This window comes from Leptonotus elevatus, chromosome 3 (assembly GCF_054856555.1).
Source record: "Leptonotus elevatus isolate MCC_2025b chromosome 3, RoL_Lele_1.0, whole genome shotgun sequence".
NCBI lineage: Eukaryota > Metazoa > Chordata > Actinopteri > Syngnathiformes > Syngnathidae > Leptonotus > Leptonotus elevatus.
The window spans coordinates 12917889-12940335 of record NC_141241.1 but is presented as its reverse complement, the minus strand read 5'-3'; the positions used below and the strand labels follow the sequence as shown (position 1 = coordinate 12940335).

General features: G+C 40.3%; 3 protein-coding genes across 8 annotated transcripts in view; 1 reads left to right on the top strand and 2 right to left on the bottom strand.

Annotated features, from left to right (window-relative positions):
- Positions 1-8231, bottom strand: part of itsn2b (intersectin 2b) — a 27844-nt gene extending 19613 nt beyond the window's left edge. For 4 of the 5 annotated variants that reach the window (XM_086070504.1, XM_086070506.1, XM_086070507.1 and 1 more), the window contains exons 1-2: positions 7060-7351; positions 1616-1693 (exon numbers count right to left, since the gene is read on the bottom strand). In XM_086070504.1, the coding sequence (XP_085926630.1) occupies positions 1616-1622 (7 nt within the window). In that variant the 5' untranslated portion in view covers positions 1623-1693; positions 7060-7351. Of the gene's footprint in view, positions 1-1615; positions 1694-7059; positions 7352-7935 lie in introns of those variants that run through there. The other variant, XM_086070505.1, reaches the window with a different exon arrangement.
- On the top strand, positions 7908-15915 carry gcfc2 (GC-rich sequence DNA-binding factor 2). Its single transcript, XM_086070509.1, has 18 exons — positions 7908-8277; positions 8390-8491; positions 9016-9252; positions 9356-9613; positions 9980-10080; positions 10955-11097; positions 11183-11366; positions 11493-11616; positions 11741-11777; positions 11953-12050; positions 12113-12312; positions 12389-12533; positions 12629-12750; positions 13812-13888; positions 13972-14038; positions 14314-14460; positions 14971-15107; positions 15188-15915. The coding sequence occupies exons 1-18, from the start codon at positions 7956-7958 to the stop codon at positions 15318-15320; spliced, it is 2634 nt and encodes an 877-aa protein (XP_085926635.1). The 5' UTR covers positions 7908-7955; the 3' UTR covers positions 15321-15915.
- On the bottom strand, positions 15650-22447 carry LOC147176984 (saccharopine dehydrogenase-like oxidoreductase). 2 transcript variants are annotated; one of them, XM_086070512.1, is made up of 13 exons: positions 22185-22447; positions 21663-21877; positions 19493-19605; positions 18954-19034; positions 18298-18427; positions 18155-18204; positions 17941-18071; positions 17665-17782; positions 17258-17377; positions 17126-17182; positions 16767-16878; positions 16552-16633; positions 15650-16331 (listed from the first exon to the last, which is right to left on the bottom strand). In XM_086070512.1, exons 2-13 carry the CDS (start codon positions 21859-21861, stop codon positions 16241-16243), a joined length of 1284 nt encoding a protein of 427 aa, XP_085926638.1. In that variant the 5' UTR covers positions 21862-21877; positions 22185-22447; the 3' UTR covers positions 15650-16240. The 2 variants fall into 2 exon arrangements, with proteins under 2 accessions (XP_085926638.1, XP_085926637.1); XM_086070511.1 differs by having other exon boundaries at positions 21663-22447.

Genomic DNA, 22447 nt, shown 5'->3' with positions numbered 1-22447 from the left:
TGTCACATGCATAACATGCATGCACATACTACGGCACATTCTGGCAAAACTCTAGCGAACTAGCAGTTTCTTTATGAGCCTCCAATCCAGCTGTAGGAGCCGTTCACTCAAAAACGGGCGTGAGGCCGGTCTGCGGGGGCACTACGATGGTGTGTTGCAATAATAATAATAATAATAATGCATTGGATTTATATAGCGCTTTTCTAGACAGTCACTTTACAATGGAATGAATACATTATTCATGCACTCAGACATTCGCACTCTGATGGCGGTAAACTACTTAAGTAGCCACAGCTGCCCTGGGGCAGGCTGACGGAAGCGTGGCTGCCAGTCTGCGCCTATGGCCCCTGCGACCACCACCAAACATTCACACCTTTCATACACCAGTGTGAGTAGCACTGGAGGAAATGTGTGTGAAGTGTCCCTCCCTAGGACGCAACGACACATGACTTGGGGAGAGCGAGGACCGAACAGCCAACCTTCTGGTTACTGAACGACCGTCTCTACACCCTGAGCCATACGGTTGCCAATCGGTCAGTGTGATGGTGGTGGTGAGAGGAACCAGGACAGCTAGCTGACTGGCTGAAGGAGGGAAAACATGGAGCTGTATTTTCGGGCCATTGATAGAAAAACATTATAAAGTCCATTCAGCATCAGAAAGGGCAAAAAAATGTACACCCGTTGTATTGTGCAATATGGGTAAAATGCAGTTACGCAAGGTGCACTAACATTTATCATCCATTATTCAAACACCTTATCCTCGCGAGGCCTTTGGGTGTGCTGGAGCCTATCCCATAAACTGTACGTTATGAAGACTTCAAAATGTGATTGTAAATGAATATTGTAGACAGATCATTTTGCCTTTGTCATGTTATAAGTATAGCTCACATGCTGAAAACGTGTGGACACCCCTGGTCTAGATTGTACATCCAAGCTTGGGTGACTTTGGTGTAGATTAGTGGAACATGAGAACTCTGAACACAACCCTTGAACTCTGACTTTGCAAATGTTTAAACATTCACAGAGACACTCCAAAATGTTGTAGAAAGTATTTCCACAAATGTGGAAACTGCACAAAAAAGATCTAATTGCTGTATGGCCAAGGTATGTTTTTGTCCTTGTAGTGAATCTCCCAGTTGTTCAAGTCATTCTGAATTATACATGACGTTAATAACCTTAACACGCAGAAAGCCTTGTTCAAACAAATCACACTGGTGATCATCACCAGGAAGCAAAACCTTCACCTGAGAAAAGCAAACAAGCACTTGGCACCAAAGGGGATGGCCCACAAACAGCAGCGAGACTAGACACTCCCTAAACTTGGTAAGTGTTAAATTAAACATGCACACACAGAAAATGATGTTATGATAATGACTGAGAGCTGTCACACTTCTACTTTGCAATTTGTATCCACAACTGTGGCCAAGTAAATCTATGGGAAAATCAAACAGCGAAACAAAACTAAAATAAACGGCAGTTGTGGCACGCGTTATAAATGTTTATTTTAAGATCTACTTGCACACAAAGGTTATCTTATCATAGCTACCGCAAAGAGGAGTATTCAAACGTACATGCGCACAGAGCACTCAAACAAACAAGCAAGGATCCCGCTTACCATTCATATTTGCTGGTGTCGGGGACGGAGGAAGTGGATGAACTCCTGATGGTGTCCTCAGCTACTGCTTGCAGCCATCTGCAAAACAGACAGTGGAAGCCCCGTCATCAGTCAGCACTGCTGCGAGGACAGCACAGCACAGCAGCCGTGGCGCGAACGAGGCAGGCAGGAAACAGGAGGGAGATTTTGGTCAGTCAGCACAGTCTAACAGGGCTTCTCCTGTTCTCCTCTGCTTGGGCAACTCAGGCCAACTCCCAAACCATTTAAAGCACACTGGGAGAGGCTCCAACAACGTTCACAGTCCCTCTTTATTAGTGCTAGAGATGTGGCATTTACATTAGCTGGAAAGACCGGCGTATGCTGTATTTGGCAATAAACATACTAAAATATTACATCTCTATTGCTTGAGGTGACACTAAAAGTCATATGCTGACTTATGTCACGTCAGTAGAGCTTATGCAACATGATTTTCTGTCTCCATTTATTCTTTGTTCGCATGCTTTGAATGTACATGACTCAACAAGTAAAGGTTTAAAATCCATCAGTCAAACAGTAGAGGGAGTAAGAAAGTGGTGATAGTGACACAAAAGGAAGCTCTCAAGTTTAATCTACATCTTGAAATGTGTTTCTAATGTCTGCGATACAAAACTTGTCATGTATGACAGCACCAGCAATGTGTTAAGAATATTAGACTATTACTTAAACAGTTAATGTTTTATAGTGGTGACAGTTCAGTTTTTCTCAATGAATTTTTGGTGTGACTTGCGAGAAAAAATATGAAATACAAGCCCGAGATGGTGGCAGTGAACTCAACTGATCTCAAAAAGTAAGTAGTAAACCTTAAAAAAAGAGCTTTCTAATTGTTAACTCGCAGTTCAAACTAAACACACAAATAATAGTACATGATGCGAGTGTTAACGGAATGAATTAAACTTGTAAAGACGCGACAACCTATAACTGTAAACATCTGCACATACATTGAAATTGAAAAAAGCATGGGAATTATGCTTGAATCGCAATAATCACAACCCAGCAATCAATGGGAAAAAAAAGACTAACATCAATAAACAAATGTCACGATGATGTAACACAAGTTCTGTAACAGCTTCAGTACTTCTGAAAAGCAGTCAACACAAAAGGACACAATAAGTTCAGTTTTTTAAAAAAGTGTGAAACAAATGCCTTGCTTGTATCTGCAGCTTCCACGCTGAACACCTGCCACCGTCAGTTAGTGAGACTAAAATGATAAAGTCACAGGAAGCAAGACGGGACACATTCCAGTGTTTCTACTCAACACTTCCTTCCCAGCAATCAGAAAACAGCATTTCCTCATCCCTAGTCAGCTGACAGGAAGCCGTCATGGACTTTGGCGGCGGGACAGCTTGGATGTGACAGCAATCCAAGGAGAAAAAGTTTAAAACGCAACAGCATAGCAAAAAATGCCTGACTGACCAGTTATTTTAGGAGGTACAATTACAAATCGTCAAAACATAGTTTGGAAAAATAGAAAGGCATGACAAAGTGAGGGTGCAGTTGGACTGAGTGTGTTCAATCGATGCCCACAAGGAGAGAGCAAAGCAGGACTAATCTACTGCCTGCCATCTGTCGCTCTCCTCCCTTTCCCTTGTCTCAGGTCCTCTCCCTCGATCTCAGTTACTTGATGCTTTCTCCTCTTTGGTTTATAGCTCGTTATCTCTCTGGAGTATAAACATGACTCCCAAATGGTGCAGTAACCCGATCATTCATAATATCTCATAGATAACATCCTTTGAATGCACCAATTAAACTGTATTCATAGGTCAATTAAAAATAAATGTACAACATACAAAAAGATGTCACTGCTACATCATGTACAGTACACTTAATGAAAGGACACATTTATGGGTACATATATAATTTTTGATGCTTTAAGTAACATATGATAGTTGCTAACATGACCACAGCCTTTTGGAGCCTGAAAAGGAAGCTAGTTGGAAAAAAATAAACAAAAGCAAGGCTATTATAGTTTACGAAAACAAATGAAAATTAAAATAGAAAAAAACTAATAAAATAAAATAAATACAAATGAGTGCTTTAAAATAATGCTGGCTAAAACCATTAACTAAAAACTAATTAAAATAATCAAAAATAAATTAAAAAATTAAGTATTTGAAATAGCAAAATCAAAACTTAAATAACCCTGGTGGAAAGTGGACGTTTTTGACAGCATCATTGTTCACTGGCTGATGGACAAAACCAAACCAAAAAGAGTCGTCACACACAAGTGGCTGACTATAGGCAAACTCAAGTTTTCACCTTGCTGTAAACATCTCAAAAATGTCCCTGTCTATATAGTGAGACCCACAAATACGCACACACAGGCCATCCGTCAAAGTTGTCACGAGGTTCCAAATGAATTCAGCAGCATCTTTAATATTTGCATTGCAACAGCCACAACAAGGTAGGCTGGGTGGGCGAGAGTGTGAGCGCACAAAGAGCAGCCCGATGAAACACGGGGAATATTCTAGAAGTAAAGATGAAACAAAAGCTACGTTTTGATGGTGCATCAACTTCCTGCATAAATAGAATAGCTTTATTGCAGTATTCCATACAGTAGAGCAACTCCATACACAGTGATTGAGTTACCACCTGTCATTTTTGACTGTAACAAACTACTTGGAGTTAAAAATAGCAGTATGCAGTCCTACTTAAAAACCCAGTATCCATGCTACACTGTCAGAAAAAAGTGCTAAATTTGTCCCTAATACTTGGCTCAGGCACTCACAAGCAGGCTTGTTGACGTCACACGCCACCACATTTGGCCACCGCCTCTCAAAGGCACCTATCTAACACACAACAATACGTAGTATAAGATCTAAATTTCAATTCTCCCGCAATAAACGGGGGTACATTGCAGTTTTATTTAGATATACTAGTTTAGATATACTATACTGATAAAATGTAACTCAAAACATTGCCTGTACAATTAATGAAGCAATTGCAATGGAGCCTGGTTGTGATTATTTTCATTTATATAAATATTTGGTGAAATGCAAATAAATTGGAGGTTGACCAGCATCTTTGAACGGATTGTGTTGGACTTCGGCGATTCCACTGTTGTGACCAGCGTAGACGTTTTTTTTGTTCATCACCCGTCAGACATCAGGCAGTTCCATTTATCACATCTACACTACAGACTGCTGCACTGAAGTATGTCATTCAGTCATACTCGCTCGTCAAACCTCAAATGCTTCAACTTGGCTTCAGTTGCTGTTGAAAAGGTCATGCTTGTCTCACTCGTTATATACAAAACACTCAACTGTTGGATAAATAGCCTGCCTGGCACTGGCTACGTGTTGCAATAGCCATGAATCCTGGAGATGTTATTCCAATCAGTGCATCGTTTAATAATAAACCATGCAGTTACATTGAAAAGGGGGTCATACTGAACTAGACAGAGATGAGATGCTACCTCAAGCCATTTTAGGTATTTAATACACCCACTTCCTTGTTCCTTGTGTCTGCCTCTTAAATACAGTACCTTGATTTACAAGTGACCCGGCAATTTGACCAATGAGCACTAGCCTATAGTGACAGTCAAATTCACAATCACAACAAGGCAGCATTTTGGCAGAACAAAGAAATAACATGTCATGTATTTGACAATACAAACGTACTGTATTACAAACGATTGATTCTACCTTGCACACTGACTTTACGCCAGTAACTCCATGCACATTATTTCTGGTCGATGACTCCATGTCTGACTTGTCTTTTTAACCACCGATTCCTCTTCCTCCTACTCACTTTGACGCAGGATTTTCCTCATCATGACCTTTAGCAATAGAGTTCAACTGAAAAAAAGGCACTCAAAGAAAATGCAGTGCAACAAACATACATTTAATATTGCAGCTGTTTGGTTTCTGTATCTGATACTGCGGTCAGTCAACAAGGGTGCCCTAGTCGGCATGACAGTTACGACTCGTGATTGAAACACTGACACCCTTTTTTAATAGTATGTTATTAAATCATGTAGCATTATAGGTGAAAATGTCACAACATGAAACACATTTTAAAAAAACCTGCATTGGCCTTTTAAAGTGTTTCACAGAATGCGTAATTGTTGCTGCAGGGCAAGGCTCTCTCTGCTGAATTTGGTTTCTTTGCCTTGCCCTGATTTGTCAATATATGAGACTATGACAAAACTGGGGAAAATCCCACTGTTTTATACTGGGTGCATTTGAAGGTGATGCATTTATGGCAGTATTTTGTCATCTTTGGACGTAGCAGCAGTAAATAAAGTGTGCCAAGAAAAAAACGGTGTCTGCTCCAGCAGTGTTAGACAAACTTTTCTGGGACAAACCCATATTCTACATTAGACAAATCTCATGGCACACCATCAAAAAACAAAAAAGTCAAAAAACATACAGGCACATACTGGACTGGAATAATGACCTTGTCTCAATTTACCCACAAACTGCCTCAGTGTGAAATCTGGGCTCGTTTATCAAACAATGTTTATTTCTTGGCAACCATATAGATCTCGTAGAGCTGCACGAGTGTGTATAATGTTACCAGTCAGTAGTGCATCTAAGTAATGAGGGGCCATCTTTGTGCCTCTTTTGGATAATATCCAGTACAGGCGTCACACTATGAGACAATCAAATGTACACAAACACAGTGTTGAGCAATAGTGCTATAAAGCAGTGATTCTCAAGTGTGGTACTCGTACCACTCGCTGTACGTGGGTTCCCTTTAGTGACATGTAAACAATCACCTTAGCCTACCACAGTTCTGTTGTGTTTAACTTTGTTTTAAAGTACGTTATTATTTAACTTTTATCTGCAATACAATTTAGTGAGTTTTTGTAAGTCATATTTAAGCGCACTGTTATTATACAAACTGTGCATAATATGTATATTTTATGAATAAAACCACTGTCCTGTTTAGATCGACACTGCAGAATTCTAGTGTTGGTCAAAATGGTGGAACTTTGGAGAGCCAATTGTTTAGATAGTAATTTAAGTGAAAAGTTTAAGAACCACTACTTAAAGAAAACCTCGTACACAGTACTTTCAAAAACAGGCTGAGATGAACGTCTCCTATCTCAGTGTGCAAGCCACACATTCTCAGATCTCTCGTGTGCTGCCTGCAACCTGCTCAACTAGTTTAAAGTATTGCACTTGCAAATCTGCCTTCACTGATACCCAAGTTACACACAATATGCACTTAGACAGCTCTTTTATTGTCAATCAATTCACAATTTTGCTCGAAAGCACGATTGAGCTCGCCATCCCAATCACGTCCCGTTGCATGTTATTACTTTTCACTCCTTATATTTTCGTCATTAGAATGCAGCTTTTGCCTACATTTGTGACATTATTGCAAGCAATGGGACACGATAAGTCGGTTGAAAGCGAAATTACACTATTTAAACGACAGTTAATGACAATATTTGAACTTACCCTTGGTTGCTGTCTCGCTCGGTAAAAAAAAAAAAAAAGATGTCCGAGTTTTCTAAATGTTCTAAGTTAATATCATGTTCCAGGGAAAGCCTCTCTTGCCGACGACGTTATTGTCCGAAGAGAAGTGAAAGGGAGGCAGAAATGTTTGAAGTTTTTAGTTTTGCTGTTACTTCTCGGGAGGACCTGTTGCTGACAGCTCGCTGTGCTGACTGCTGAGTGTGTCACACCAACAACATGGCTGACGACCACTGCCTGCCTGGCCTGCTGTTACCGAGTGGCTGCTTAGCAGTGCTGTTAACGTCTATCCAGCAAGGGTGGGAGGAGAGACACCGGGGAGGGATAAAACGTAAATGAAAGGGAATGATGGGTGGGGGGAACTCATTAAAAGCTTGAACGCACGGCACAAATATATTATTGAGCCATTCATTTGGTAGGACCGGGGCTATTTTTAACGGCCATCAAATGATACCGTCTCTTAACGTGTAGAAAAGTATAAATGTAGTGTAGTTATCAAACAGATTTCAAACATAGATTAAAAGGATTTGTACGTAAACCTCGCCGCCATATTGAATGTGGCAAGTGGCCCAACTCACTTCGGGCAGCTACACCCCAAAAATATAAAGCAAATGGTCACATGTTGAGATGTCACTTGGCGGTAAATAATAACAAATATTACTACTATTACTACAACAACAACAACTACTACTACTACTACTACTACTAATAATAATAATTAAAGAAGTAGAAAAACGCAAAAAATTATCGACAAGTTCGACTACATAACCCATCGTGCACCAAACTACATTTACGTCTTTTCACGACACTTCGAAACACTTTTTGACGCGACGTACCCCGTTTTGCGATCCAAATGCTCACCTGTCAACTGCGGGGTTAAAATGTTCAACAAAAAGCCCAGGAGAAATTTTCGACAGAGAAAAGGGGACTCGAGTGATGAGGAAACGTCGGTTAAAAGTGGTTATGGAGCCGAATCAGAGAAGGTGGCAGCAGTAGTTGCGAATAAGCCGTCCAGAGTAGGCCATTCCCGTGGGATATCGTGCAGTTCAAAGCGGGAAGCGACTCCATCAAAGGTGGGTGATGGTGATGGTGAGGACGTGGAGACATTCGCAATGACGGCAGACAACGAAGTAAATGGCAAAGACAATGATGACATCAAGAAGAAAACAAGCACAGTCCTCAGTTTCTCTGACGACAAAGAACGTAAATATGTCTAAACGTGGAAAACATCACTGTGACAAACAAGTTAATATAATACCATTTTATCTATTAGTGGTCCTAATCACTGAATCTTGCACCTCATTTTTGTTTTCAGCTCTGGAACCCGAGTTTAAATTAAAGAAATCTGCTGATAAAGCCGTGTTGTTCCAAATACGGAAAAAGGAAGCGCCACCTAGTAGGAACAACCACAACGCTGGTAGGTAACTCTTCATTTGAAAGGTTAGCTTGCACGACTTTTCAAAGTTGACGCTAATGTGATGAAAGGCGAGTAAAAGTCGACTAGTCACAGATGACGTCACTAGTATTTTTTCAGTACAGTGCTATTACACAGAACTTGCACGTTTGAACACAAAAGAGCATTGGCTCAGTGTGCTTGTCACTGGGACAGCCACCTGTGGCCTCGTTCTTCACCGCTTTGACAAAGTTGTTCAAAATCCTGCTCAAGTCTGTCTCCCCCCTAGTAGAAGTGTTTTATTTAATTGATCTACCTGTTACTACAGTAAATGTCACTGGCGCAGATAGACGAACCAAAAAAAATTGTTTGTAGTGAATAATTTTCCAACCAATTCAGTGAAACTGGAAAAGCTCCGGCAGCACACATATGTTACTGCACACTAATGTATCTCGATTGTCGACACAGGAGTTGGGAACCAAAGCTCTTATATCAAAGATGTCATGCCTGTTCGGAGGGATTATGACTTTTCTCTCTTATTTTCCCAGAGCAAGAAGGGATCCTCCCATCAGCCTCTGTCAGGCAAGATGATGACATCCAAGCATCACCACATAATTCTCACAAAAGTGATGACAATGATGAGGAACTTGGTGATGATGATGATGTTGATGATGATGATGATGATGATGATGATGATGATGATGATGATGATGATGATGATGATGATGGATCTGCCAGATCCTCTTCATCGAGCACAAAATGTAGCTTTTCTGCTGTTAAACCAAGTAGGTGTTTTTTGTTGTTGTTGGCTAGTTGACATGTGATGGGGTGCTACAATATTTGGAGCAAATGCTAACAGTGTGTGTCACATGTTTATTTTGTGTGCAGTTATGATCCCCAATGCAAGGGCGATTGAAGCAGCCAAGAGGCAGCGGCGTAACACTAGAGCCCAGAAAGAGTTCATCTCTTTGAACAAAGATGGCCGGAGCTCGTCTGGTAGCACCCCAGAGCGCTACCACAAGGAGGAAATGGAGGATGAGGATGAAGACAGGGTTGACGACGACGATGGGCCAGATGATCACGAGAAAAGAATTGAGTTTGCCCCACTATTAAAAAGCATCAAGGAGAGGATTGCGGAGAAACTTGGTATGGAAGAAATACATGCAGTGACATTTTTAGAAACATAATCTAATTTGGTAGCATGGTGAATAAGTGGTTGATTAATTCTGAGGTTTGTGGTTCAAATCTCGGCTCCAGCTTTCCTGTGTAGAGTTAGCATTAATTAAAATTATCCATCGCGAGCAATTACTACCTCTCTGCTAGACTGTAACCTACCCAAAATGGCCCCACGACCCACTTTTGGGTCCCGAGCCACCAGTTGAGAGAATCAATGCTATAATTTAATTAATAGGACTAAATTGTTTGCAGTTTAGATTATTTTTCATTAGGAGAGTTTGCACTGTTCTGTACAGGTCTGCAATGGTTGGACTTAAAGTGTTATTTGTATGTCAGGTGGAAGTGAAGGCAGTCTGTCAGGGAGTGAAGAAGAGGAGCAAGAACTTTGGGAAGAAACACAAATTGGGAAGGGAGTGAAGAGTTGCACTGGCGCACAGGTAAGATTACTTATCCCTTTAGTAGGCACAGCTACTTGTATGCTCAATGGCCACAACATTTTCAATTTTCAATAGTAAATTTTGCAGATGTGATGAAGTGAAAAATAAAAAGAAGCAATTAGGTTCCGTAATTCCCTTACATATGGGCAAGGAGAGCCACAGGCTAAACCCTGTAAAGCTGTGTTTTTTCTACACATAACCTTGTGGCGTCAGTGTTAATGGTTCTGTAGTTAACCAGTTACACGTTAGCTAAAGTAGCATGACATGATGCATAAAGTAATTTCGAACATGGTGGTTTTAATGCCACAGGTAACATATATAACCACATATAACCTTGTGGCTTACAGGCGGTTTAGGAGTTCCTGGTGAACTTGTATCCGTGAATATTGCCTTTAGCCAACAGCGCTCTCCTCTCCTGAAAAGCTGGAAGGCGTTCTGTGTTCAAAGCACCGCCCGCAACCCCAACCCCGCCCACCACGTTAAAACACTGCCAATAAGTTGAAACTGGAAAAAAAGAGAAAATAAACTGAAAACCAGAGTTGAAACTGAAAACCTGTGACACCCGGAAAAAAAGAGAGCGTGTAAACAAAATCTGCAGAATGGCATTTTTTATGGCATTTTTTTTTTATGTCTGTATTTTATTTTTCACTACAACCTTTTCCAATGCCAATACTTGTTTCAATGTCAATGCAGCTTTTTCCACAATGACATTTTTTTCCAATACCAAATCTTATTGTCAGTGTTGTGGCTCCATATTTTTGGTACCTGGAATGGATTAATGGAATTTAAATTTGTTCCAATTTTTCTTTGCCACTGAAGTTGCCTTGACTGTTTCTTTTCTCTCTTTTTTTTTTGCTTCCTTTTTTGCACTCAGAGCCCATCCGGCAGTGAGACCAGCAGCAGTAGCATCCAGCGCGATAAACATCAGAGACACAAGAAGAAATCAGCAGGGCTCAAAATCCCAAAGATGCTCTCCTCTGTCACTGTCTCAATGGTTAAGAGGAGGATAGCTGGAACGTAGGTTTTGCGGTTAATGTCTCCTAAATGTATTCCCACTTTGCCAATTGGTCCAAGTGCTTCAGGTGATTATGTTTGTCTGCAGACTGGACTCGCTGAAGGAGGTGCACAGTGCGCGGCGGGCCCAGCTGAGTCGGATGGAGGATGATGCCGAGAGTGCTAAAACCTTTGTGGAATCTCTGGAGGAAAGCTCATCAGAGAAACAACTGAAGTTTTACAGAGATATGACCTTCTTTGCCCACAATTTGGTGGAGTGTCTGCGGGAGAAAGTAAGGCACCATTGGATTTGCTCACCTAAAGCACACGATGGCTGTTTGATTTGTAGATGCTAAGGAGATGTATTTATATGTCACATTTCAGTTGGTTTTCTTATTCAAGACTCTTTTTGAGTACAGATTGTTGAAATTAACTCATTGGAGCTTGAGCTGCACACGCTACTGTCGAGCCAGATGGAGGTGCTGTGTGCCCAGAGACGACAGAAGATCCAGGAGCATGCCCAGCACCTGCAGCAGATCAGCTGTGAGTCGGCTACATCAATCGACATCTCAATTGATTTCTAATTATGTCTGCTAATGAGCCATAATAATAAGGATCACTCGATGTTGACATGAACCACTTTTCCTTCCCCACTGTTTCATCTCAGCCAACGACAACTCCACCAATGGAGCTGATACGCAGACGTAAGTTCACTATTATTCACCAATTTGTGTTTTTCCATCTGGAATGTGAAAAACTAACCTATGTGCATTTTTGTGCCACAAGGAGGCGACAAAGCCCTGAAAGTAGTTTAAAAAAAATTGTTGCAATGGGTTATCATCATTGATTTTACAGTCTATGTCATGACTCATAATGCAGGGTGCAAGGCACCTGCGATAAACCTGTGGAAGACTGCGATATACCTGAAGATGCACCTCTTTCAAGTGAAGAGGAAGAACATCTGGAGAAGGAGACAGGTAAGGGAAAAAAGATCCACTTGAGATGTGGACACAAACTCATTTCCTTATCTGCTCTATAGCTGCCATCCTGCAGAAGTCCCAAGAGGTCTTCTCTGACGTTCATGACGACTTTCATGACGTTAAAAGGATTTTGTCCCGCTTTGAGGAATGGAGAAGCTTCTACTCGGACTCTTACCACAGTGCCTACATCTCGCTCTGTCTGCCCAAGTTGCTTAACCCTATCATAAGGCACCAGCTGCTTGGATGGAACCCTGTAAAGGTACTTGTATGTTCAGAACACATCTTGACGTGTGCAGTAGATTTTAGGGGACTGAATGTGTGTGTGTGTGTGTCAGGATGCCAGCATGGGCTTTGAAAAGCTCCCATGGTTCACTGCGGTGGAGACATGTTGTCACGGCCACGGTCACGAGGAGTTAGAGCACTTAGACAGAGAAATGCTTTCTAATGTCATCGAAAGGACAGTCATAGCCAAAATAACAGGTAACACATATACACGCCCATTTTCATGTATTCTTTTTGGTTGCATGAGGAACAACCGCTGATCTAAACCTTTTTCCACTCTCTTCTGTGTTTAGCCTTTGTGGATCTGGTTTGGGACCCCATGTCCCTCCATCAATCAACCTGTCTCACCCAGCTGTGTCACCAGCTGAGGGAGGATTATTCAATCTTTGAAGGAGAGCCGAGTAAGCCGGTCATGGTAAGCTTGTTTTAAAATACACACTACTGACTAGGGGTGTGAATTGCCTAGTACCTGGCGATTCAATTCGTGTTACGATTCGATTCGATACCGATTAATCCCGATATGAATCTATAAATTGATTATTGAGATTATTTTTTTTTTTTACTCAAATTTAGAAAATACTAATCAGTAAACTTGTACATGTACACTGTAAGACTTGTATGAAAATGTATTTATTCATCTGAAAATTCAGGCTTATAACTCAGCCACTGCATTTAACAAACAGGTTGCAGTCTGTTTCATGTTTGAACAGCACTGAAATAAAATATTAAGGCTTAATGTTCCATTAATATAACAATCTTCCATGCTTAATGTGTGAATCCTAACCCTAAGTAAGACGTTTAGTTGAATATTCCCATTAAAAATGTATGTTTAAAAATCGATTCGGCCGCATATCGAATCGATTCGAGAATTGCGCGCTGTAATATCGCGATATATTGCCGAATAGATTTTTTCTAACACCCCTACTACTGACACAAATTTTCCGATATTCCGCTTTTGGATGAAACTTCACAATGAACCGAAATTACACAATAGCTTTTACAGGTGAACGTAATTTGAAAAATGTTAAACTTCTGGAGCTGAAGGGCAAAATTAACAGGTGTTTGGTCTATGAATGGACAAAAACATTTTCTGGTTAGTTTCATTTTTAAATATGTCCAATTCTGTGCTTTTTTATGTCTCTTCCAGTCTTTCTCTGTTGTAACTTGCCGATGACTGTCCCACAATGGCTAATTACTTTAGATCAATTGTCAGTTGTCATGTTGTGTTCATGATGTAAAGATGTGAACAGCATGATGAAAATGACTATTTAGATTTCAATTCACAAAATGTATTCATCCATTCATTGATCTGTTGTCAATTTATCCATTAAACTGTAGAGAACAGCAAGTTGTGGAAAAGGTGTACCGTTATGTTCATCCTGAAATTACACCCGAAAGCTGAATAGAATGCCCCTAACTTTTTGTGAGTTGTGTATTTTGTAAGTAGTTCATTCATATGTGCATTCGTGTCCACAGACGCTCACCAAGGCTGTGATTGGCCGACTGAGGAGCTGTGTAGATGAAGACGTCTTCATTCCGCTCTTCCCCAAAAAGTCAGGGTTTTTTTCCACTTTTTTTTTTTCCTCGAGCTTTGATTAAAACGCGTTGTTAAAATTACTTTTTCTTTCTGCTTTAGGTACCTAGAGGACAGGTTGTCTCCACAGAATCACTTTAGGAACCAGCAGTTCTGGATGGCTATTAAGGTATCATAATGCTACGATTACATATCGCTAATGTCAGACTGAAACCTCTTATGTCACGATTTGGTAAAATCAACTTTTTCTTTTCACAAATCTATACCATCGGTCAGTCCACACAAATTTTATTTTTGCACATTATTGACCAATTGAAAATGGCTTGCTGCTTTGATGCTGCAATGTTAATGGTTGAACATACTTTTTTTGTATGAGTGTGTGATGAGCATGTTAATTCATGCTTTAAATGTTGTATTTTTTTGTTTGTTTTTTGCTTGTGCTAGCTGCTAGGGAACATGGGAAAATGGGATCCACTGCTGCCAGATTCTGCGCTGAAGGAGCTGATGTTGGACAAATTACTTTGCCGATATCTGATGATCGCCCTTTGCAGTCAGACGCTGTCCAACAATGACCTTCATGCATGCAAAAGGGTATATATATATATGTTTCCTTTCTTAACTGCCATTGACGGTTATTGACGTCAAAAATTCATTTGAACTATTTCTATTAGTTTAACATTTTTTTCCACTTTTGTTAAGAGTATGAAAACCTAGAATTTTGTTGTTGTACATTTAGAACAGATATAAAATGTATGATTAATCGTGAGTTAACTATTGAAGTCATAAGATTAACTAAAATTTAAAAAAAATTATCGCCTGACGCGATTAAAGAAAAGAAAATATTAAAAATTAGGAGCGTGATTTCACGAGTTAACTCACGATTTATCAAAAATGTTATATCAGTTCTAAATGTACAATAAAAAATTATACGTTTTCATACTCTTAACAAAAATGGAAAAAAAAAGTTAAACTAATAGAAATAATTCAAATGAATATTTTACGTCTATAACAATGGCAGTGAATGAGTTAATGTGGGAAATGGAAGAGCTTATATTTTCTACATTACATACATTAAACTTGCACTATCCTGTCTCCGTTAAGATTGCAGACAGCCTGCCATCTAGTTGGTTCAGAGGAGAGAATGAATGTTTGCCTCAGCTCCAGTCTTTCAAAAATCACCTCGTTCAGAAGGCTCACAACATTTGTAAACAAAAACCCCCAGAAGCTCCAGACACAAGGTATTGGAAGTTTTATCAATGGTTATTATTCTGGATAAACCGGTTATTTATGTAATCCATACTTGCTCCCCTGTCTTCAGGCTTGCAGTGGTTGAAGTACTGAAAATTCTGAGTAGAATACGATGCCACCATTCTATCATGAGCATAACTGAAAAATACCACTATGAGGATGTTATCTACTCTCATCAGTTGCTCAATCAGGAGACGGAATGAACAGCCATCATTAGATGAAGCATAGATTCTCGCAGATCGTTGTTTCCAATTCAATGTGCTGACATGCTACGAAAAAAGAAAAAAAAAGGGGGAAGGCTCATCACTGCCAATAGTGAGAGTGGTCATGCCATAAGCAATTCATAGTTTATATACAGGAAATTACTATTTTTTTTAAAAATAAATGTTTGCATTTTATCTGAGATTTTTCTTTACTGTGCATTTTAATATTTCTTAAGGCAATATCTTGAATTAAATGAATCTAAACATTGTGGTGAACATCGCACTGATGGAATGTATCCAAGGAACATTAGTGCTATGAAAGCACAAGATTTCTGTTTGAGGAGCTGGCTTTATTCAGAAGACTCATACACAGCAAAATGAATCACACAGAGGCAAATCCACTAAACCTGCTATTTGCACACCTCACTCACATTTGGATGCAAAAAAGTCTGGAGTGAGATCAACATGCCGTTTGTCATTCCAGGCCACAAAAGCAACATTTACTACAGCACATATTTGGACAAGATGACTATGATGATATTCCAAGCATTATCTACCAAAAATCAGTAGACGATACCGTTAGCAAAAGTAAGCATACACACAAACATGAGACTGCTATTCCCAGCAGCACACAAACTGTCTTTGAAAGCTGTCGTGCAGCTAAAAGAAATTTATGATTGTATGAGATGAGAAAAAAATCCTGGATTGTATCCTTTTTACTAAAGCTAACATTGTGCTAGTGCTTGATCATGCCTATGTCTTTGCAAGCCTTGAGTTATTAGTAATGTTGCATTCTGCAGAAAAATAAGTGCAAAAAGCATGGTTACAAATGCATTGTTGAAACATTCTAGTTGTTATTCTGCAGTTGCTTTCAAATGCTTCAAGTAAAACCTGGAGCCCAATGCTGTACAGGAACCTTCTTAGATGACAGAGAACTGGATGCCATGTTTGTCCAGACGCTTGATCAGGGTAGTTTTTGCAAAGGCGGCTCCTGGTGGATACACTCCTCCACTAGTAAGATGGGGGAGTGGGGAGTGGGGGGTGGGGGGGGGGGACAAAATGGGTTTTATATCAAACTCCCAACCTGTAAATATGACGTAACTGCACTGTGGTACACCATTTGTGCCGATATTGGTTCAATACCATCAACACCTATGAACAGTTATATGTGGGGATTATAGAGTTCACTAGTAAACTTGCAAGTCTGCATTTTTTTGGGATGATGACTCACCTCTTGGGCAAAGCTGTAGATTCGTTGAGGATTGTCAGAGCTGCCTGCACTAAAGCAATGGGTGTGGCCACATAGCCACATTCTAAAAAGTGAGAAACAATGTTAATGAGTCTCAAAAGGGTACTCAACAATTGAGAGCTTCATGATTAAAAAAAACAAAAAACAAAAAAAACCCTTTTTATTATAGATTTCAAACAAAAGTGCTTGTAGTTTACCTGGTCCTTGAACTAGGGTGCAAATCTTGCCATTGGGTTTCCCCTGGGTGGGATCCAATCCCTCTGTGTAACCTTCTCCATAGAAAGCAAACCGAAATGAGGACGATTCCATCTGAAACACATATACAGTAGATCTGTTATTTAAAAGTGTGATACATGGGTCCCCTTCTTTATAAAGACAAGCTCATCACTAGTTCAGTATACTTATTGTGACATTTTCTAATGTAGACTATGCCTTGGTTCAATAAAAAGTTGGGATACGCGGTTTTACAAGTCATATCAGGCTACGTTGCATTATACAATTTAAACTAAAGTCTTCTAGGATTTTTTGGCTCTGTTCTTTCACTGTGCACATGTACCTGCTTCCGGGTTGGTCCAGCCTTGGAGAAGAGTCCAAAGGAGAAGAACTCTGGGTGCTGGGAAGCAGCAGAGAAGACTTAAGCATTCAAATACAAATATTCAGTCTGAGATTTCTGTATTTGTCACTTTACGTTGACGAGGAGGTTGCGTCCGAAACTGAACTTGACCAAAAACCAGAATATCATGCCGGCAAACATCAATTTGATGACGTTGCCAATACCACCAACACCTGCGTAGGCTCCGTACTGGACCTGCGGCAGAGAAAGGTATGTTGTTGGACAAAAGGCACACACAATTAAAAAAAATATATATATTCCTGTTTACCAATTGGAATTACAGACATACAATATATTACTGGTTTTTTTTTCTTCTCTAATGCTACCACCACACAGCTGGCGGATGCATCTCTGTCTGGCTGCTCAATACAATATGGTTAGTGTATTTTAAAAGTCATATTTGTGCAGTTAATAGAGGATTTACTGACTGAAAAAAATCCCAAAGGGAACAGATGCAACTTTTTTCTTTTTAACAAACAAACCGGAGTGTCCTGATATTCCTCCACCAGGAACCGCTGTGTTCTCTTGACGACTGACGGATCAGAACCCATGAAGGGCACCGTGTACTGCTGGATCTCATTGCTGTAGAACAACGTACCCCTACAAAAGACACAGTTTTCTGATGTTATCTGAATATAAATGTACACTACAGTGATACGTTCCAAGCCCGCCTGCAATGGGTGAAAACCCGTAATATAGAAAACATTTTTGAAATTTGGGACTTCGTAAAACTTCAATAGCCTTGCAACATACAACACCTGCGTTTCAGCTTGGTGCCAACAGTAGGCAACGGCTTATAGTTAAACTTCCGGCGAAGACTCTGCAGCTTGTGGCCGTCTGCAAAGCCATAGATGGCCGACTGCCACGTGCCATCGTGGATGCATCCTCCCTGTCAGGAGAAGACAAACGCACACAGACGTCACATGGAGCAAATCATTTTTGTAATGGCTTGTCTGCAATGTTTTCACATACTTCCGGGCCAGCATCGACTGTCAGGAAGCTCTCCAATGCAGTTAGAGTACCTGAAGATGACGTGACAAAATATCAACTTGGCCAAGAAAAAATAGCTAATGAGTTCAACAGTTGATCCCAATCATGCACGAATGTCCATGTACCCTTGAACTGCTCCCTGGTGTAGAGCACCCCCATGTCAGCAGGGATGGAGTCAAACCCGCAGCTTCCGATGATGTACACGCCTTTTTCGGCTGCCAGGTCATGGTAGTTCAGTTGCATGCCCTCCAGAAACTATATGGAAGAGAGCACTTTTAGAAAACTAAATTCTGCATAAAAGAAACTAATTCACCAGATGACTGCTGACAAATTATTGAATATTTAGATCAAGAATTCAGTGTTGTTTTTATTTACATAATTACATGACCCTCATATGTCGATCACCACTGAGTGACAATTTTGCAAAAGAAACTGACAAAAGTTCGACTTGCGAAATCAAAATGACCACTCATAAATAAAATGAAAACAATGTTGCTTCAATGTGACATTTTAGGACAGTAAGTTTCTCAACAAACTCAGATCTTATGATCTTGCAGAATTGCGGGAACTGATGACCTTTTTAATAATAGCCTGGTCTTATGATTTGCAATCTTTAATTTAAATTTCAAAAAAATGGTTCACCGGCGTTTATACGATTTGAAAAGCAGATCTGAACACAGAAGGCTGTTTTTCCTGTAAACAGCACACTTGATTCAGCGGTAGTCAAAACTGTGCATCATGTGATCCATTTACTCTAATATCCAACAAAATAAACACCTACCTGAGGTTCTCCAGAGATGTCAAGGTGATGGGCTCCATTCTCCACACAGGCTTTCACCATGGGCTCACCAAAGAACCGGTACTATTAACATGAACACAAATCAATCAAATAAAATATCGACATACACTACTCACAAAAAGTTTGCAATATTCAGATTTGGGATGACATTTCAAGATGAACAGAAAATGCACTGGCACTATAACGTGTTAAGTCTCAATGACTAAACGGATAAAGGGTAGGTGAGTAACAGTTTTGGGTAACTGTAAAAGGCAAACTTCGGTTTGAAACAAGAACCTGAATGAGTCACCAGATGCAAAGCAGCATTGCTGGACACAACGCGTTTTTGTGCGCTGTCAGACTGTGGCCTTCATTGTGTAAATGAATGCTGCAGTGTGTGGGACAGTCAGAGGAAGAGAGAGTGACACAGTCACAAGTGAAAAGGTGGGAAATGTTGGCTACAAAAATTGTGTGTCACTATACGAGGAAAGCGTTTGAAAAAACTAAACTAAAAAAAAAAAAGTATGCTGTTTCATACTTACAGGACCCACACAGTTGAGAACAATGACAGCCTGCTTGCACATGGCCGCCAGGGAGTCGGGTTCCTCTACATCTGCAACAATGATGTCCACTTCAGTTCTCAGCTCGGGCTTTTCTGCAACGTGACAGGAGAGTCAGTGGATTTCAACAGAAAAAGTAACCAGCACACTGTCAGAGTATAACACTCGACTTTCACTTACTGAATCGAACTGTTCAAATAAACAAACCTTTCTATTATATAGTCACATGATCTGCTATCGCGGAAACTCCAGTATTAATTTAAATGCTTTACAATTCAGTATATAGTCAGTTATTTAATTTGTTGCAATATGTATATAACCTACTATAAACGCACATTTCCTGTTTCACTTAAACTGCCCATCAGCTTGTCATGAGTGTTTCAGCCATCAATTCATTTCAGCACAAACTTTGCATTCAATATTTATATTCAACCACTCAACCAAGTAATTCAGCTCTTCAGCTTTCTAACGCAAATTCTACAGAAATTTAAAGACTTTCGTTTCTGCACGACAGAATTGCAGCACTGAGACAATTTCTTTAGATATTTCGTTTTCTGGCAATTGATAAGACATCAAACAAGTAAACAACGCAACATGACTCGGCATATTTTAGATGGGTACAATGAGCATTATTGTATATAAGAGTATAAATATATTTTTTGTATTTAAAAAAAAGAATAATCTAATCTGACAAAGTCTGTAAAGTCAAAGACAGCATTCACAATGATACAAAAACTGTAGTCACTAATAAATCAGACTCATGAAACTAAGATTAACAACAGTGTCAAATGTGCACCTAAGGGAAATGTGTCCGCAGTATTATCAATACACTGAATGTGGCATAAATGTGACCAAAATAATTGATTTGAACACTTTCAAATTTTCTGCAAGAAGCTGCTGACATAATAATTTGATTTTTTCCGTAAAACGGTGATGCTAACTGGTGGAAAATGTCATCACAGATGTAATACTGATTTGAAGATTGACTAATTGGGCCAGTTTATAAATAAGACAAAAACGAGCTTGTTAACAAGGTCACAGTTTAGGCTTTGCAGTTTTTGTATGGCTCCACGATTGAAAGTAGAACAGTGTTGAAAACTGCCACCTGGTAAGAAGATCTTCTGTCCAGCACCAATTCGAGAAGATTTATGGCTGCCTCACAGATCCAATTCGTTGTAAAAATTTACGCAAGCCATGGAAGGTTTCTCAAAACAGGATCTGTTCTTGCTAAATAATGCAGCAGAAGGCTTGCCACTATGAACACTGATGAAAACACCCAACTTCTGCAGCAGGCATTTGCGCAAAGCTGGGGAAAGTCTATATGGAGGGCTTAACTTTACTGAACTCAAATCAGGGACTGAAAACCTCTTGATGGACGGCAATACAGCAAGGCGATGACATGCTTACAAAAAACTGCGAAGCCTAAACTGTCATTTTGGTTTGGTGGTGTTCCTGTTCTGTAGGAATACTCTCATGTAAAACGGAATCACTGTTCAAGACGGCATGCAACCTTCCTTCTCGAATGTACCAACAACTTGTTATAGTTAGAAAACGAACTGGGGACTGAGTGTGTGTGTGCGCATGTGTTTCAAAGTGGGATTGAACAGTGAGCTGAGCTGGTATGTTCCATCAGCTGTTGGACACTCCCAAAAGACAAAAGAAAAACAGTGGGGTGGGGGGGATCAAAGATCAAACCATAGCCAGAAATGTTCCAAGGTTCTAATCTAGTGATGAGCTTTACTTTCCATGTTTAGAATGTTGACCTGGAAAATTACTGGCATACTTGGCTTCATTTTGCAACACGTTCCAAATGTTGCAGGTAATCTCAGTGAAATGAACGTTCCAATATAACAAATGTTTGCAAACCCGTGGCTAGATTCGTGGTCAATAGGAGTGATTTGTGATTTTATGTTGTTAGTTTGGTTGCACTTTGGAGTTCAGCAGCTAGGGTCTAAGTCACTACTTGAGTTATCAGTAGACTTGGATCAAGGGGAAATCAGATAAGTCTAAGAATGGCAATTTAATGTTTCACGGTTGCATTCGGTACGGCAAAAAAAAAAAAAAAGGAAAACATCTGCAGTTAAATGTCAATGAAACAAAACAGTAATGAGTTCAAAAAAGACACTTGACTTAAAGTAACGCCGATACAAACCGAGGACAGAAGCCGCCTGCTCCAGAACTTGCTCCAACTTCTGCCTGCTCCTGCCTGCCACGGCCCACTTGAGGTTCCCTCGCGGACCCTCGGATGCAGTCCGGGCCACCTCCTCCACCACAAACTGCCCCGTAAATCCGGAGGCTCCGAAAATAACCAGATGGTAAGGTCTGCTGGATGATGTGTGAACACTCGCCATGATGACAGCGGGTAAACTGAGGGAGAGCGACACCTGATTGCACTTTTCTACCCGGAAGAAGAGCGAGGAACTGGTGTGCGATACTGCAAGATTTAATATCGATCCCAAACCAAAGTACATGCAAGGAGAGTATAGTGATAGAAAATACAGATACTTTTTTACTAATTCGGTTTGAGATTGAAATAGCCCATTTCTGCTATTCGAAATTAATGACGCACACCCGCGCTCAGCTAGTTAGCTATTTCTTTGTGAAAACCGTAGCATCGAATACAGGAGACAAAAATAAACTCAAACAATATCAACACCAACATCGTTATCGATACCATTTATATCTGGATCGCTCTAGCCACGATTGGGGCGGAGTGGAGGGAGATGAAGGGGCGTTGAGTCTGAAAGCTCCTCCTCTCGTCAAACCCTGTTCACGTCCCCATAACCCACAGCAAGTGTAACGGTAACATGGAAAACAAACTATAACCACAAAACATGCCGAATAGCAATGTAAGCTACATCATAAACATGCAACGGTGCATAAAGACTAACTAAGCTTTTAGACATGCCTGCATCTCTTACTGCGCCACTGTGCCAC